We start from the raw sequence: 15,927 nt of genomic DNA on the forward strand, positions 1-15,927 counted from the left end.
AAAAAAAAAACTATGGTTTTGCTTGTAGTGTTTTGCCTTAAATGTGTCAAACAGCAGTATGCTATCACATGTCATATATTGTCACATGACCTCATTATATTGCATGTTTAATTCAGGGAGTGGCATCCAGTTCATCATCTTGCAAATAAAAAGTTATTATGCATTAACGTTTGTGTACATTGTCCTTAACTTTGACAGTCCAATTGAATAATAAGTGAAGACAGACTTATTTAACATTTAAAATAAGTTTAAAAACTGGCTGATACAGCAATGAAAGGCATGGGTTTTGGTCAGGACTATCTGATTGGCCGAAAAATAGATGACGGGAAGAGTGTTTGGAAACTAGACCAGCACATCTAGGCAATGCCAGTCAACTTTGAGCAATAACAGAGATTAGCCTAAAACTATTCTTGATAATCTACGGAAGATTAGATTACCATATTTATACTTCTCATGCACTTTGATTTCAATCAATACCTGGCAAATCTCTCCTTGTCATTCGATCCACCTCCGTCATCATCACACCTGAAGAAAGAAGCCAGAACGAAAGACAAATTGTTAAACAGTCACAAGACACAGAGCTCATCAAAGTCAAAGCAAAGTCGAACCCTTGAGTCAGATCATGACTAACCTGAACAATTTACTTCCCTCATCGTCTTCAAAGTCAGAGCTGGAAACCAGGGAAATTCACATTAGTCAGCAATATTGCACAACTGCAAAGGCATTCAAACATTCCCGTATTTCTCCACCTACTCGACAGACGGATCAACGGCCAGAGCAAATCACACTGACGACTGAATCAAATCGACGACAGACACTGAATAAACCGGCACACTGTTGTTGGCCAAAACCAAAATGTCATTCCTGTGAATTTGCTTCTGGAAAGCCACTGTTACGTTCACATATGAAGCATATTAAGGGGCAGTAATCCTCCAAACCCCTATGACATTCTATCTACGGTGGAACCTTTAAAGAACATGTGAAGAGGAATGTTCAAGGTTCTCTTAATCAAAGGAATTACAAAGTGTCCGTCCATACACTTGCAAGCTCCAAAAACGACAAAAAGCATGAAAAAGCACCATAAAATTATCATTCTTCCTAATGCGGTCAGGACATTGGCGTATAAGTGTGTATGGTGTTTTCTCTCCTTTTTGTAACTTGAAGGTTTCAATGGCCATTAAATTCGACTGTGTGGAAAAAAGCTTGTTTGCACACTCTACAAGTTATTTCCTTCTGAGCTCCAAAGAAAAAAATCCTGAAAATGGCAACATAATGATCCTTTTGACAGCGGAGATCAACTGAACATGAGCAGAAATATTTAAGCACTAATTTAATAATGATTAGTACTTTAATATTTTTTAAAGAGACGGCTCAGTCAGACTTACCTGGCTTGTCGCTTGTTGTTGGCCTTCGACACAGCTGGTGTGGCCATGGCCATTGAAGAGACCTCAGCCATATCTAAAATACAGCACACACAGAGCAGGACTGATAACTATCAATTCTATATATACTATATATAAAGAGGGTAAACATAAAATAAAGTTGTGTATGTGCCTTCATCTCCAGATCCTCGATATGTAGAAAAATTACACTGACATTGGCCAGGCTAGTTAACTAGTGACAGCTTTTAAATCTACCTGGCATTTAAAAATAAATAAATAAATAAATAAATAAATAGGGTAATTTGGTGTCCCATGATGCTTTTGTGGTATAGGCCTATATGGTTTAATATATATTAAGCCTAACGCACGGTAGGTACATATACATAAGGTGTGTTCGACTTGAAGCGTTGCTGCACAGACCGATGACATCAAAGTACTGTGAGAACGGACTTTCGAATCTTTCAAAAAAGCTTTCGAATCACTTTCTCGGTACTTTTATGTCATAGAGACCGATCAGTCTTCACAACACTTCAAGTCGAAGACACCTGTGTTGTTTCGAATTTAAATGACCCTGATTATAAGATGACCCCCCTTTTTCAAGATGTTATCTTTTGGAAAAAGCCTTTGAGGGCCAAATCTTGTCTTTTTTCAAATAAAAGGATTTTATTTGAAAATAATTTTCACATTGCATATTTTTCATATAATTTATTTTTATTTTTATATTGAAGGTATGGTAAATACTGGTGAAATATACCAACAATCAAATTTAAAAATAAACACTTTATGGCATACCATAAAAATAACCTGTTGTTCTGATTTCCAGTAGATTTCACAATGACCAATTTCTCATCTTTTTTATATAGTGACAGATGTTGGCATGTCAAAAAAACACAGGTGTTTGATCCACATTACCTATCTGATCCAAAGGATATGAATTCTTTTTCCTTAGGCCAATCACATAGGCTAGCACTGAAAAGACAGCAGTTTCTCCCTGAAGTCGGAGGGAAAGCCCCAAGCAAGGCTTGTTCAAGGCGTCTGCTTTAAGTAACTAACAGACGAGCGCACAGAAATGATGGGCCTCGCTGGTGGGTATGTTTCAGCTCTTTGGCGATATCCAGTGCCTTCAGCACGGCGATCCAGCCTCTTTTTGGGCTCGTCCTCTTCTAACATTACATGCTGACACATCGTATTTCTTGGCTGCTTATTGAGAGTTTTTTAATGACGGGAACACTCGTTTTACACGCATTTGGCACTCCCTATTGTTGCAGGAGTATTATTGACATGTTAAAGTCTACACCCTAAACATAAGATGACCCCATTTTTCAGATGTATTTCCAAGAAAAAAAAACACTGTATATCTATACATTAGTCTTTTGGGAGGTTTCACATCTATATAGAGTACATATTGGCCTGGTGGCCAATCTTCACCGTATTTACATACCCTCAGTAAGAGCAGAGTGTGAAGGTTGAATTAGCAGATCAATAGCACCGCTGTACATAAATATTGCAATCAATACAACAAAATAGATATATCAGAGCTTAAAAGAGGAAACATTTTTGGTGAGTGTGAGTGAAAACAGGGTAATGTCGTCGGCATTCCTCCATGAAAGACGTACTACATCAAACAACAGCAGTAACTGTCGACGCAAGAGGAAGCTGTCTGAAAGGGATGTCTAGGTACTAAACCCAGATTGAATCCAAAAAACATAAAACCACAGCTGCCCAACTCACTGCAGAATTAAATGAGCACCTCGACTCTCTTGATTCCACTAAAACTGTTTGTCAGGAAACTCCAGAGGGTGGAGCTGCTAAAGCCAAACCTTTAGTCACTCGTGCCAATGCCAAATGTCGGTTTCAATGGTGCCGACAGTTTCAATCTTGGGCTGTGGAAAATCAGAAACATGTAGCCTATTGTTCTCTGATCAGTCCATCTTCATTGTTTTTCCCACATCCATGGGAGTCACAGTTTGGATAAGCCCCAAAGTGGCTCAACACACAGACTGTGGCTGTCCAGAGTGAAGCGCAGGGTTTATCAGTGATGGTTTGGGAGACCCGTCTTTTCAGGGGTCTTGGTCCGCTTGTTTGGCGAAACCAGGGTTTGAATGTGAGTGTTCACACTTATTCAAATGTCCCGTTTTCACACCTATAGATTGTTTGTTTTGTTCTGAAACAGGGACTTAATTTGTTACAATGTTGAATTTTTTTCTTGATTCGGTTCGCTTTCGCAAGGCAACCTTTCAAAGCATACCAAAATGTGTACCAAATGTGCCAAAATGCACCAGGTTCCGAAACAAACGCTCAGGGTGAAAACACCCAACAGAGCAATCACACCAGGGTTCGTTTTAATCGAACCAAACATGCCAAGTGTGAACACCTTATGCCTCGTTTCCACCGCACGGTACAGGGCAGTACAGTACTAAGGGTGCTCAGATTGATTGCTCGCCAAACATAATCGGCCGATAATCGCTTTAGGATGTTTGTTCGGCGGTCTCTATAAAGGCCGATCCAGAAAAGCCGATCAGATGACGCAAAACTCAAGACAATTTTTTACACGCTGCTAAAATGGTTTCACCGATCTGGCAATTCTATAAGGTGTGTGAAAAAGTCAATACATTAGCAATCTGCAACGTGTGTAACAAACTAATCCCACGAGCCGGAAAGCATGCAAAACATTTTAACACCACCAACCTCATCAGACATTTGGTTTCACGTAAAGGAATATGAGCAGTTTTCAAAGTTAGCTAGTTCTAAGAGAGAGCGAGACAGTTCAGCAACTCAAACGCCACTCACTCAGCTGTCGGCAACAGAGACGTTTCAAAGACAGCAACCCTACAGCAGGGACAGTAAGAAGCATAAAGAAATATCAGACAAAATAATGGAATTAATTTGCCTAGATCACCAGCCGCCGTCTATTGTGGAAGACGAAGGTTTCCGGCGACTTATGTCCTATTTAGATTCACGTTACACTCTGCCAGGGCGTAAATATTTCGCTGATGTGTGCCTGCCGCAGTTATACCAAACAGTGTTTACATATGTCGACAGCCTTATGAAGGACACCATAACCAATTAGTTTCACGTTTGGAGTGCGAGTGTATGTCCCATGTCCACGTTGAGCCTCACATATTCATTAATCAAAACTTCAAACTAAAAAAAGTTGTTCTACATTCTAAAGAGTTTTCAGGGTCACACAGCGGGGGGGCTCTTGCTGCTGCATTCAGCGACATTTTTCAAGCATGGGGAATCCCGAAGGAAAAAGTGCATGTTATTCTAAGGGATAATGCAAAGAACAAGAAAAAAGCCATTAGGGATGGCAATCTACCCAGCCTGCCGTGCATGGCGCATTCACTCCAGCTCGCCGTGGCTGAGGGAGTTATGACAACGCAGCATCGCTGATGTAATCGCCTCTGGAAGACGCAAAGTATTCAGCCTATCAAGAGACTACAGCAAGATGTACCAGGTGTAATAGTGCTGTGTACATGCTGCAGAGTCTGCTGGAACAGAAACGTGCCCTGTGTGCTTATGCAGCCGACAATGACTTACCCTCCATGTTCACCGTCAGCCAGTGGAAATTAGTAGAAAATATGATTTCGCTACACGCCCCATTTGAAGAGCTCACGCAACAGATCAGCTCATCAACTCCATCAGCTGCAGATGTTACACATCCATCAGAGCTTTAACTCGTCTTCTTGAGAAGACAGCAGAGAGTGACCACGGTGTAAAACTTCAAAAGCCACGTTGTTGGAAGCGGTCCAGAAAAGATTGAATCTGAGCGCCTGTATAGCATCGCTACAATCCTCGATCAGAAATGAGAAAACTTAATTTACACATTCATTTGTGTGTGCGCACGTGCTGTGTGGCTGTCAGAGTGAATTAAAGAGCATGCAAATGAGCATTTAAAAAGTTTAAATTCAGAATTGATAATATATATTTTGACTATTCTAGTAGGCTCCTTAATTCATATTGCAAGTAAAGGCCTATGTATCTTTGGTCTAAATGATTTGATACAATGAACTATTACTGAAATGAATAGTGTAATTGTGTTATTCTGTTGTGTAGGCTGGTATTTCCTTCAAATTCTGTTAAATTTGCTGCAAACATAAGCATTTAGAATAAGACTACAGAATAAAAAAGCATATTTTTTTGGAGTATGATAGGCTGACTAATAACAAGAGCCAATCATAACCTTCGAAATGCATTAAATAATAAAACATTTCTTAAAATAGATTTTCCATTTTTCTTATAATTTCTCTGTGCGGTTACATTCTTTTCTAACATGGAGCAAGTCTGTAACCCAATCATTAAAGTACAGTCATGGTCAGAATTAATGGCACCCCTGGTAAATATGATCAAAACTGGCTGTAAAAAATAAATCTGCATCGTTTATCCTTGTGATCTTTCATTCAAAAAAATTGCCAAAAATCGAACCTTTCATTGAAGTAAAATAATTGAAAGTGGAGGGGAAATCACATTATGAAATAAATGTTTTTCTCCAAAACACGCTGGCCACAATTATTGGAACCCTTTTATTAAATACTTTTTGCAATCTCCTTTTTTTAAGATAACAGCTCTGAGTTTTCTCCTATAATGTCTGATGAGTTTGGAGAACACCTGACAGGAGATCAGAGACCATTCCTCCATACAGAATCTCTCCAGATCCTGTAGATTCCCAGATCCATGTTGGTGCTTCTCCTCTCCAGTTCACTCCACTCATCAGGTCAGGGACTGGGACGGTCATGGCAGAAGCTTCATTTTATGCTCTGTAACACATTTTTGTGTTGATTTTGATATTTGTTTTGGATCGTTGTCCAGATGGAAGATCCAAAAATGGCCCATTATAAGATTTCTAGCAGAACCCGTCAGGTTTTGATATTTTATCTGTTGATATTTGATAGAATCCACGATGCCATGTATCTGAACAAGAAGTCCAGGACCTCCAGCAGAAAAATATGCCCACAACATTAAAGATTCAACGGTACATTAAATTGTACACATAGGGTACTTTTTATCCTTGTGTGCACCAAACCCATCTAGCGTGTTTGCTGCCAAAAAGCTCTTTTTTTAGTTTCATCTGACCACAGAAGCCTGTGCCGTTTAAAGTTCCAGTCATTCTGACAACTGAATATGCTGGAGTTTGTTTTTGGACGAGGATTTTTCTTGAAACCCTCCCAAACAACATGTGGTGATGTAGGGGTTGTTTGATTTTTTTTTTTTAAATAGGCTTTCTGACCCCAAGACTCAAGTAAGCTCTGCAATCCTCCATCTGTGATCCTTGAAGAGTCTCTGGCCACTCAAACTTTCCTCCTCACCGTGCATTAAGGCAATATAGACACACGTCCTCTTCCTGGCAGATTCATAGCATCTTTAGTTGATTGTAACTTCTTAGTTATTGCCCTGATGGTCAAAATGGGGGTTTTCAATTCTTTAGCTATTTTCTTTCAGCCACTTTCTATTTTGTGATGCTCAACAATCTTTTGTTGCACATCAGAACTATATTCTTTGGTTTTACTCATTGTGATGGATGATTAAGGGAATTTGGCCTTTTTGTGTTTCCTCATATTTAAACTCCTGTGAAACAAGAAGTCATAGCTAGACAGTTTCATGTTCCTATTCACCCTGGTGTGCTAAAAAAAAGGTAAACATTAATGGGAATATACTTCAGAGATATTTTACTCGTAAAAAATTCTAGGGGTACCAATAATTGTGGCCAATGTGTTTTGGAGAAAAACATTTATATCATAATGTGATTCCCCCACCCCCCCCCCCCCCCCCCCCACCCACCCCACCCCACCCCACCCCCCCCCCCCCCACCCCACCCCACCCCACCCCACCCCACCCCACCCCCCCCCCCCCCCCACCCCACCCCACCCCACCCCACCCCAATGTGATTACAAAATTATTTTTTACAGCCAGTTTTGATCATATCTACCAGGGGTGCCATTAATTCTGACCATGACTGTATATTTGATTCAGATTTTTGACAAATTCATATTCAATTCAAATAAATGAATACATGTTTTGTTTTCTTGTTAATAAAATGTACAAAGAGTGATATTTCTCTGACGCAGTCAAGCCCCAGATAAGTGGTCTGGTTTCTGATGTCCTGGAGCAGGATGGTGAGGCGAGTTTGGCTGCGGACCCCCAGAGAAAGTGCCACGACCTGGCTCCTTGCATGCTATGTGCTGAGTTGTTGGGTGGAGATCGGGAATGTGCTGGCAGTGACATCAGCAGCTCAGGATCAATGCAATCAGAGCCAGTTATCCCACAAAGCGGACAGCCACTTGTTTATTGGCAGAACAATAAAAGCTGCTTTCTGGCTCTCGCACAAGCAGCACAAACCTGCCTCTGTGCACGATGAACTTGATAGCAAGCGACTTTTTAGCACAGCAGGGAATATTATAGATGTGAAGAGGAACACGCTGTCAGCCAAAAATTCAGAAATGCTTATATTTATAAATAAAAAAGCTTTGGGCGATATTAATCTAATCATCTCGATCTACCTCACTCTCCCTCTCTAAATGCCCACAAAATCTGACTGAGCATCCCAGAAAAAAGCAACTAATCCAGAATGTATAATGGACTCATGATGCAAAAGCCATCAACTGCATTTCTTCTTGACATCCCAAGAGATGTGAACTTGCAATGGGCCTGGCTTGTTACGCATGCCCGGAGAAGTGAGTTAAAGTTATAGATAGATAGATAGATAGATAGATAGATAGATAGATAGATAGATAGATAGATAGATAGATAGATGCAATTTGTTAGTTATTTGTATGTTTTGTTACTGTGCACTTTACTACCTGTGGTCTTTTAAGTGCATTAGAAACACTGAGGGCTGACTGACTCAAAACAATATTGGCTATAGCCTTTGTTCTTGCAGTTTTTAGTCTAAAGTTAAAGTAGTCTAAAACTAAATTTTAAAACTCAGTTGTTCTGTCTTTTACCTTTTTATATATATATATGTATATTCTACAGGAAAGTTGTATTTGTCAAGCCCTAAGCTGTTCCTAATAAAAAAAGCACAGGCTGCTAAGTTAATATGTTGGACATGTTGCTTGCAAATAAATACCTAGCCTAGTTGTCAATTCATGATACGTTGTCTTCTCTTAATTGTAATACTTAAATGTACATTGTTGTTAAATGTAGTTTAATAAATAAAGCTACATGATAAACAGAAGGCTTCATATAGATCATGTAATCGGTATCAAGTGATACAGCTTCCAGCAATTGAAAAATCCTGATCGAAGCAGCAAAATTATCAAAAACATAATTAACCATCCTACATTTTTAAAACACTCTGATGCTGTTGTGTAGAACAAATCAATAAATCTCTTAATATGTAAATCTGACCTGAATCAGGATCAACACAAATCTCCCTGTACTTAAGTCCATTATGAGCATGTGAATGTTGTTTTGGGCCTGTGTGTGAATGACAGCTGAAGCGCGCGCACAAACACACACACACACTGCTACAAGTGTCAGATCAAACTGTCACCGATCTTGTGGCTCTTTGCTACTATTCTCACAGCAAAGCACCCGAACGGCAAATGTTATTCCAGTTTTTACTGCATGAGCTTGTGTTATTAGCTAACGTTACACACAACAGTCGAGCTAACAGCTGCTCGAGCTAATCAGCCCAACTGCTTATAATGGTCAAAAGGAGCACAACTAGGACATTTAACAGCATAATCGTGTAAAAATGTGTTTTGTACATTACCTGGATTAGCTGATGTCATATCTTAGGGGTAACGTTAAATGTGTTCTCTTGTGAGCGAACAAATAACGTTACAAAACAACTTTCCCAGCTGCAGAGAAAAATATATCTTTCCAGTCCGGTTTTACTTCCGTTCGAGTCTTTTAAAAGTACTTTAAACCCGATGTGATGAATTTTAACCGAGTGTCATCCTCACCGCAGGCCCGAACGGACGGGTTTGCAGACGTATAATATTTATTTTTCTTTTCTGACTTTTTCCAGTTTAAAAACCTCCCCTGATCCAAGATGGCGCCTGTAATCTTCCACTAAGCAGCAGAAACGCGTCAGAAGAGGAAACTAGAGACTCTGCACCAGCTAGACGCGCCACTCTGCGTCCAAAGCTGCCTTTGCTGAAAACCATAGACTAAAAAAAATAGACTGAAACACACGAGCGTTGAGGTAGTGATGATGGGCGAATTTCGAAACACTTCTTCATTAAGCTTCGAAACCTTTACAAATCTTTTGTTTCGAATCAGTATTTCGGACCGTGTATCAATCTGTCAAAGTCACGTGGTTTCAGTAAACGAGGCTTCGTTGCGTCATAACTGTTTTCGAGACGTTTCGTAATTTCAATCTCTGATCATTTTGATGTATTTGCACACGTTTTAATTACACATTAATAAAATTAAAAGGAACAATAGTAGTTAATAGTCTCTTATTGGCTTGTTTAGCTGAGCCATCCATGGAACAAACAAAACAAGCCCCGAAAATAGATGAAAAAACACATATTACACACCTGATATTTAATCTAATTAATTATATGTTTAGATAATTGCATTTGATAGATTTTACTTTCAATAAAACATCTGCAATGTGTTTGTAAAAGGGTTTTGTATGCTTGTTTGACCTGAGTTTTTTTGCATTTACACTGTTCTGACAGGAGGCGTCACCAGCGCGCGCGTTTCGAACCAATTTCACCAAAAATATGCTTTTAATAGTTGTTGTTTTTTCTCTTATGTGGGAGAAATGCTCCAGCTCCAGCTCCTCCCATTTGGCTCTGCATCAAGTACCACTTGGAGAAATGGGCTTCCATACTAAAGTGTTACATTTCTTGTTCAAAGTATCTTATTATATTTTATTTAATTGAATGTTGTTATTTTTATTTGTATTACTGACACTTTATTGGTCTGCCAATATTGTTTGTAAAACAATCATTTCAATACAATTTCAAATAAAGTACGCTGTAATGGAAAGTGTGGCGATTTGAATTTTGACAGTTCGTTGGAGGGAATGTGTTAAATAATTAGAGGAGACTGATGCCGTCTGCTGAAAAGTGTTGAAAGATTTTTAAATTTTGATAACAGATCAAGATTTAAGTATTATTTTTATTGTTATTATTTTATTAACGTGCACTGACGAATCATGCAAAATAAGACATGAGCGTGAATTAAGAAAGCAAATAGTATCACTTGGATTTCAATGTTGACTCCAAAGTTACCAATGTAACCATTCGCAGTAGCCTCTGGATACCACGTGACTCCACATGGAAGAGACTCCCGAGTGGCATTTCTTCCATTCATTGAAAATTGTTTTGCGTGCAATTCTTGGGCTTCATTGCGATTAAGGTCTTCTTTAGGATGCTGAAGTTCTCTTGACTTTGACAGTTTTCAGTGGTCCACTTGACATGTGCACTGTTCGATTTCTGTGTACACCCTTTATGGAGCGGGTCAAATTGACCCTAATTGGATTCAATACAATTCCTCATAAATCACATTTTGAAAAACAACAAAGATGTATGTGTACACTTTTAATATCAACATTTGTCAAAACTTAAAAATATGATTTTTTAAAGTTTTTTAACCATTTTTTAAAACTGTTTTGTTATGACAAAATTTGAAAATAAACAGTATACTGATTTTTTTTTTACATTTTATGCTTAGAACATCATAACTAAACAATTAAATGTTGCTGTATAATGAAAATAATTTCCTAAGTTAACTTTCCCTAGTTTCCTAAGACCTATTACCCTAGTTATTCACTCACAGGGGAGTGAGAAACAAAACATAACAAAAACATACATCAAATAATTGTACTTATTTTTTTTTTGGCTCTGTGAAGCTGCCTTTGAAAATCCTACATAAAAGGTTTGGTTAAAAGCTAGTTATTTCAGATATCTTGAATATATAAATGAGAGCTTTTTTTACTATCTGTGTCTGACAAAGATTTTCATCTGTAATTTGCAATTAATTCTGAACACCGTGATTTAGCTTTTTCAAGTGTGTTTGGATAGGGTTAGATCACTTTTAGATGCACTTGCACTTTAGAACTGGAGTTGAAGTGCCCTGACATACATAAAATAAATGTTTTTTATTTTTATTTTGTGTGTGTACAGTTACTTTTGAATAGCTGCCTATGAGGGTCAAATTGACCCAAATTGAACATCACAAACGTAATAGTATTTTTTTTATATGTCAAAACACATCAGCATGTTGAAACTTTGCATGCATGTTCATGATGATAAATTAGAAAAAGTCACATAATATCAAGAAAAAACAAAACAAAGGTTTAATATTATTTCAGGTAAAAAAAAAAAATGATAGCTAATTTTTGTTGCTGACAATCTGTTGCTGACAAAGTATTTTTCTGTATTGAAATAAGTGTGGAAAAGCAAATTTTAAGCTTCATAAGGTAGTAAATTTTTATATATATATATATATATATATATATATATATATATATATATATATATATATATATATATATATATATATATATATATATATATATATATATATATATAACCAATACATTTTATTATTTTGGGTCAGTACAGTTGCCTTAGAGCGTTAAAATATGTGGGTCAAATTGACCCGCGAACATCACAAACGTAATAGTAATTTTGTTTGCATATGTCAAAACACATCAGCATGTTGAAACTTTGCATGCATGTTCATCATGATAAATGAGAAAAAGTCACAAAATATCAAGACAAAAAACATAGGGTAACCAGTATTTCCAACAACTGGAAAATCTTAACGCGTCAAATTGACCCGCAACATAACACAAGGCTTAACCCCCACAAAGGACTTCATTTCCTGTTTACACTTCAGGGCTTTGGGGTCTATACGACCCCAACAATTGATAGAGTAATTGTACAAAAAATATACATTTTTATTCATACAAATAATATATCATTTTTTTTGTTTACTTCTAATCTATTCATTAATGCTGTGTTTTGGGAGATATGAAGTACTTTTTTACTTATTTACTGCAGAATTCCTAAACTACACCATTAGCATACGTATGAAATATTATTTTTTTATGAAAAAAAAAACACATTAATGATGATCAAATTTAAATGGGAATTGTGTCTGGATATTGGTCTAGGACTAGGTGTTAGATGCATAATTCTGACATCTGCTGGTTAGATGTTTTTTTTGTAGATAATATGTTTTTAGCCTTAAAGTGTAATTACCATCTACTTCCAGCAGAGGCCCCATAGAGATCCATTCATTTTTCTGGATGTGACTTACTGCTCTTATAACAGCTTTTGTTATGAATATATATATTTAAACGCTTAAAATACATTAAATCAGTATTTTGTCAAAGTTTTTAATTATTTTGGTTGTTGTTTGAGGTCTTTTTAAGTATCTTGTTATTGCAATAATGCTATATAAATATTGCAGTAATGCCAAATAAATTTGCAATAACGCCACAAGTTACCACTAAAAGAAAATACTTGATAGCAATTTCATATTATTTCAATTATCGAAATGTATAAAATGATTAACTTTAGAATCAGAAATTAATTTTTAAAAAAGGAAATAAAAACAAAAAACATACAGCTATAGGCGGATATGAACAGGAGTGAAGAATAAACACCTGTGTCTGTGTGTGTTTGTGTGTGCACACGTGTGTGTGTGTGTGTGTGTGTGTGTGTGTGCGTGTGTGTGTGTGTGTGTGTGTGTGTGTGTGTGTGTGTGTGTGTGTGTGTGTGTGTGTGTGTGTGTGTGTGTGTGTGTGTGTGTGTGTGTGTGTGTGTGTAATCATGCTCATTCCACATTGTTTTTTTCTCTAATGCCTGGCCTTCATTTATGTGTGAACATTTTTGGATTCATGCTGGAATTATTGATTTTATTTCCCAATTTCTATAAAAATGCTCTCTTTTGCTGTCACACCTGTTTGTTTGTTTGTTTGTTTGTTTGTTTGTTTGTTTGTTTGTTTGTGTGTCTCTCTGTGTGTATGTTATGTGTGTGCAGTCACGTTCTTTCCATATTACATTTGTGCTCTCATATCATACCTTCATTTGTGTGTGAAAATTTTTAGATTTATGCAGAAATTATTGATTTTATTTCCCAATTTCTATAAAAATGCTCTCTATTGCAGTCACACATCTCTCTATCTGTGTGGGTATTTTTGTCTGTGTGGGCACACATGTGTGTGTGTGTTAATGTTCATTCCACATTGCATTAATGATCTAGTACCAGGCCTTCATTTATGTGTGAGAATTTTCAAATTTATGCAGGAATTATTGATTTTATTCGCCAATTTCAATAAAAATGCTTTCTATTGGAGTCATACGTTTATGTGTGTTCGTGTGCGCGTACACGTGTGTGTGCAAGTGATCATGTTCGTTCCACATTGCATTTGTGCTCTGGTACCAGGACTTCATTGCGGTATGGAAATTTTCAGATTTATTCTGGATTTTTTGATTTTTTTTGAGAAATGAAAAATAAAAAACACATTTTTTTCGATTTTCCCATTCATTTCAATGTAGGGTCATATTGACCCCGAAGACCAGAAGTGTAAAAATTTTTTTATTGTTGTCTCTGATTCAAGAGGGTGCATATTTTCAGCTGCTTTTGCACCTTTTCAGAGCACCCTTTAGGTGTCTGGCCCTCATTAAACCTCTGCTGGCAGTGGATTCGAACCCACACCCCCGAAGAGACTGGAGCCTAAATCCAGCACCTTAGACCCCTCGGCCAGGCTACCCTGTCTTGGCTACTCTAGTGGGCCATTTTCTGGCCATTAAATTTCAGAAATAGAGAAATTGTTGGGTGTGGTCCTTCATCTTCAGGCTCTGAAGCCCGCCGAGTTCGGCCAAGGAAAGCAAAAACGGCTGAGTTTTGAAGAGACTGGGAGCAGGAAGTGTCACTTCTCCAGTATTTTCACAAGTGCCTTCTAAAATGTAGACTTGGCAGCGGTGGGATTTGAACCCACGCCCTCGAAGAGATGTGTCGCAGTTAAACTCAAAATCAAGAGGTAGCTGTCAGTTCACCAAAAACTCTAAGTCCTGCCGATCGAATGTCGTGCACAGAGCAGGATTGGGCACCCCTGTGTGCTGTACATTATTATTATATTTAAATTCATTTTGGAAGTGTCATTATAATAATTGCAAGTTATTGTTGTCTCCGATTCAAGAAGGTGCATATTTTCAGCTGCTTTTGCACCTTTTCAGAGCACACTTTAGGTGTCTGGCCCTGATTACAACCTCTGCTGGCAGCGGTGGGATTCAAACCCACGCCCCCGAGGAGACTGGAGCCTAGAGCCTAAATCCAGTGCCTTAGACCCCTCGGCCACGCTACCCCGGCTTGGCTACTCTAGTGGGCCATTTTCTCGCCATTATTGTTGTCTCTGATTCACAAGGGTGCATATTTTCAGCTGCTTTTGCACCTTTTCAGAGCACACTTTAGGTGGCCATTAAATTTCAGAAATAGAGAAATTGTTGGGTGTGGACCTTCATCGTCAGGCTCTGAAGCCCGCCGAGTTCGGCCAAGGAAAGCAAAAACGGCTGAGTTTTGAAGAGACTGGGAGTAAGCAGTGTCACTTCTCCAGTCTTTTCACAATTGCCTTCTAAAATGTAGACTTGGCAGCGGTGGGATTTGAACCTACGTCCCCGAAGAGACTGGAGCCTTAATCCAGCGCCTTAGAGCGCTCGGCCACGCTACCTTGTGAGAATGCCTTCCGTGTGCCATTTTCGCCAATTTTTTCTTTTAGTGTCTCACTTCTCCATAGTTAAATCAGTTGAAATTCTTCATGCTTTGAAGGAGCTCCTCGACAGGTGGAAATGCCTACTAAGTAGAGGGGGGACGCAGTTACACTCTTGGAGGCCCCCCTCCCTGCAGATTGCAATTCCATCTCTAATCAAACACAACTGAATTACCTAATCAAAGCCTAATCGAATTACCTAATCAAAGCTCGGCCACGCTACCTTGTGAGAATGCCTTCCGTGGGCCATTTTCGCCAATTTTTTCTTTTTGTGTCTCACTTCTCCATAGTTAAATCAGTTGAAGTTCTTCATGCCTTGAAGGAGCTCCTCGACAGTTGGAAATGCCTACTAAGTACAGGGGGGATGCAGTTACACTCTTGGAGGCAACCCTCCCTGCTGATTGCAATTCCATCTCTAATCAAACACAACTGAATTACCTAATCAAAGCATTTTGGGCCATACTCCAAAATGGCAGCCAGATGTGTCTCAGTTAAACTCAAAATCAAGAGGTAGCTGTCAGTTCACCAAAAACTCTCAGTCCTGCCGATCGACTGTCCTGAACAGAGCAGGATTGGGCACCCCTGTGTGCTATACATTATTATTATATTTAAATTAATTTTGTTTTTTGAAATTCATTTTTGTTTTTTTACACTCTTGGAGGCCCCCCTCCCTGCAAGTTATTGTTGTCTCTGATTCAAGAGGGTGCATATTTTCAGCTGCTTTTGCACCTTTTCAGAGGACACTTTAGGTGTCTGGCCCTCATTAATGAGAATGCCTTCCGTGGGCCATTTTCGCCAATTTTTTCTTTTAGTGTCTCACTTCTCCATAGTTAAATCAGTTGAAATTCTTCATGCTTTGAAGGATCT

The 15,927-nt window shown here is 38.4% G+C and overlaps 1 protein-coding gene and 2 non-coding genes across 14 annotated transcripts in view; all 3 read right to left on the reverse strand.

The window, feature by feature from the left end:
* Positions 1–9,657, reverse strand: part of arnt (aryl hydrocarbon receptor nuclear translocator) — a 32,309-nt gene extending 22,652 nt beyond the window's left edge. For 4 of the 12 annotated variants that reach the window (XM_077206878.1, XM_077206870.1, XM_077206847.1 and 1 more), the window contains exons 1-4: positions 9,097–9,650; positions 1,386–1,458; positions 632–670; positions 478–525 (exon numbers count right to left, since the gene is read on the reverse strand). In XM_077206878.1, coding sequence (XP_077062993.1) covers positions 478–525; positions 632–670; positions 1,386–1,458; positions 9,097–9,115 — 179 coding nt within the window. In that variant the 5' untranslated portion in view covers positions 9,116–9,650. Of the gene's footprint in view, positions 1–477; positions 526–631; positions 671–1,385; positions 1,459–9,096 lie in introns of all 12 variants that reach the window. The other 8 variants (XM_077206863.1, XM_077206857.1, XM_077206902.1 and 5 more) reach the window with 7 other exon arrangements.
* Positions 9,658–14,569: 4,912 nt separating this feature from the next.
* Positions 14,570–14,658, reverse strand: trnal-uag (transfer RNA leucine (anticodon UAG)). Its single transcript is given in 2 exon segments — positions 14,570–14,613; positions 14,621–14,658. It is a non-coding gene; the product is annotated as a tRNA-Leu (tRNA).
* Positions 14,659–14,939: 281 nt separating this feature from the next.
* On the reverse strand, positions 14,940–15,021 carry trnal-aag (transfer RNA leucine (anticodon AAG)). The gene has a single exon. It is a non-coding gene; the product is annotated as a tRNA-Leu (tRNA).
* Positions 15,022–15,927: the final 906 nt, after the last annotated feature.

The sequence above is a fragment of the Siphateles boraxobius genome, unplaced genomic scaffold (genome assembly GCF_051911475.1).
Source record: "Siphateles boraxobius isolate OS27281-9 unplaced genomic scaffold, OSU_SipBor_1 12, whole genome shotgun sequence".
In the NCBI taxonomy this organism is placed as follows: Eukaryota; Metazoa; Chordata; class Actinopteri; order Cypriniformes; family Leuciscidae; genus Siphateles; species Siphateles boraxobius.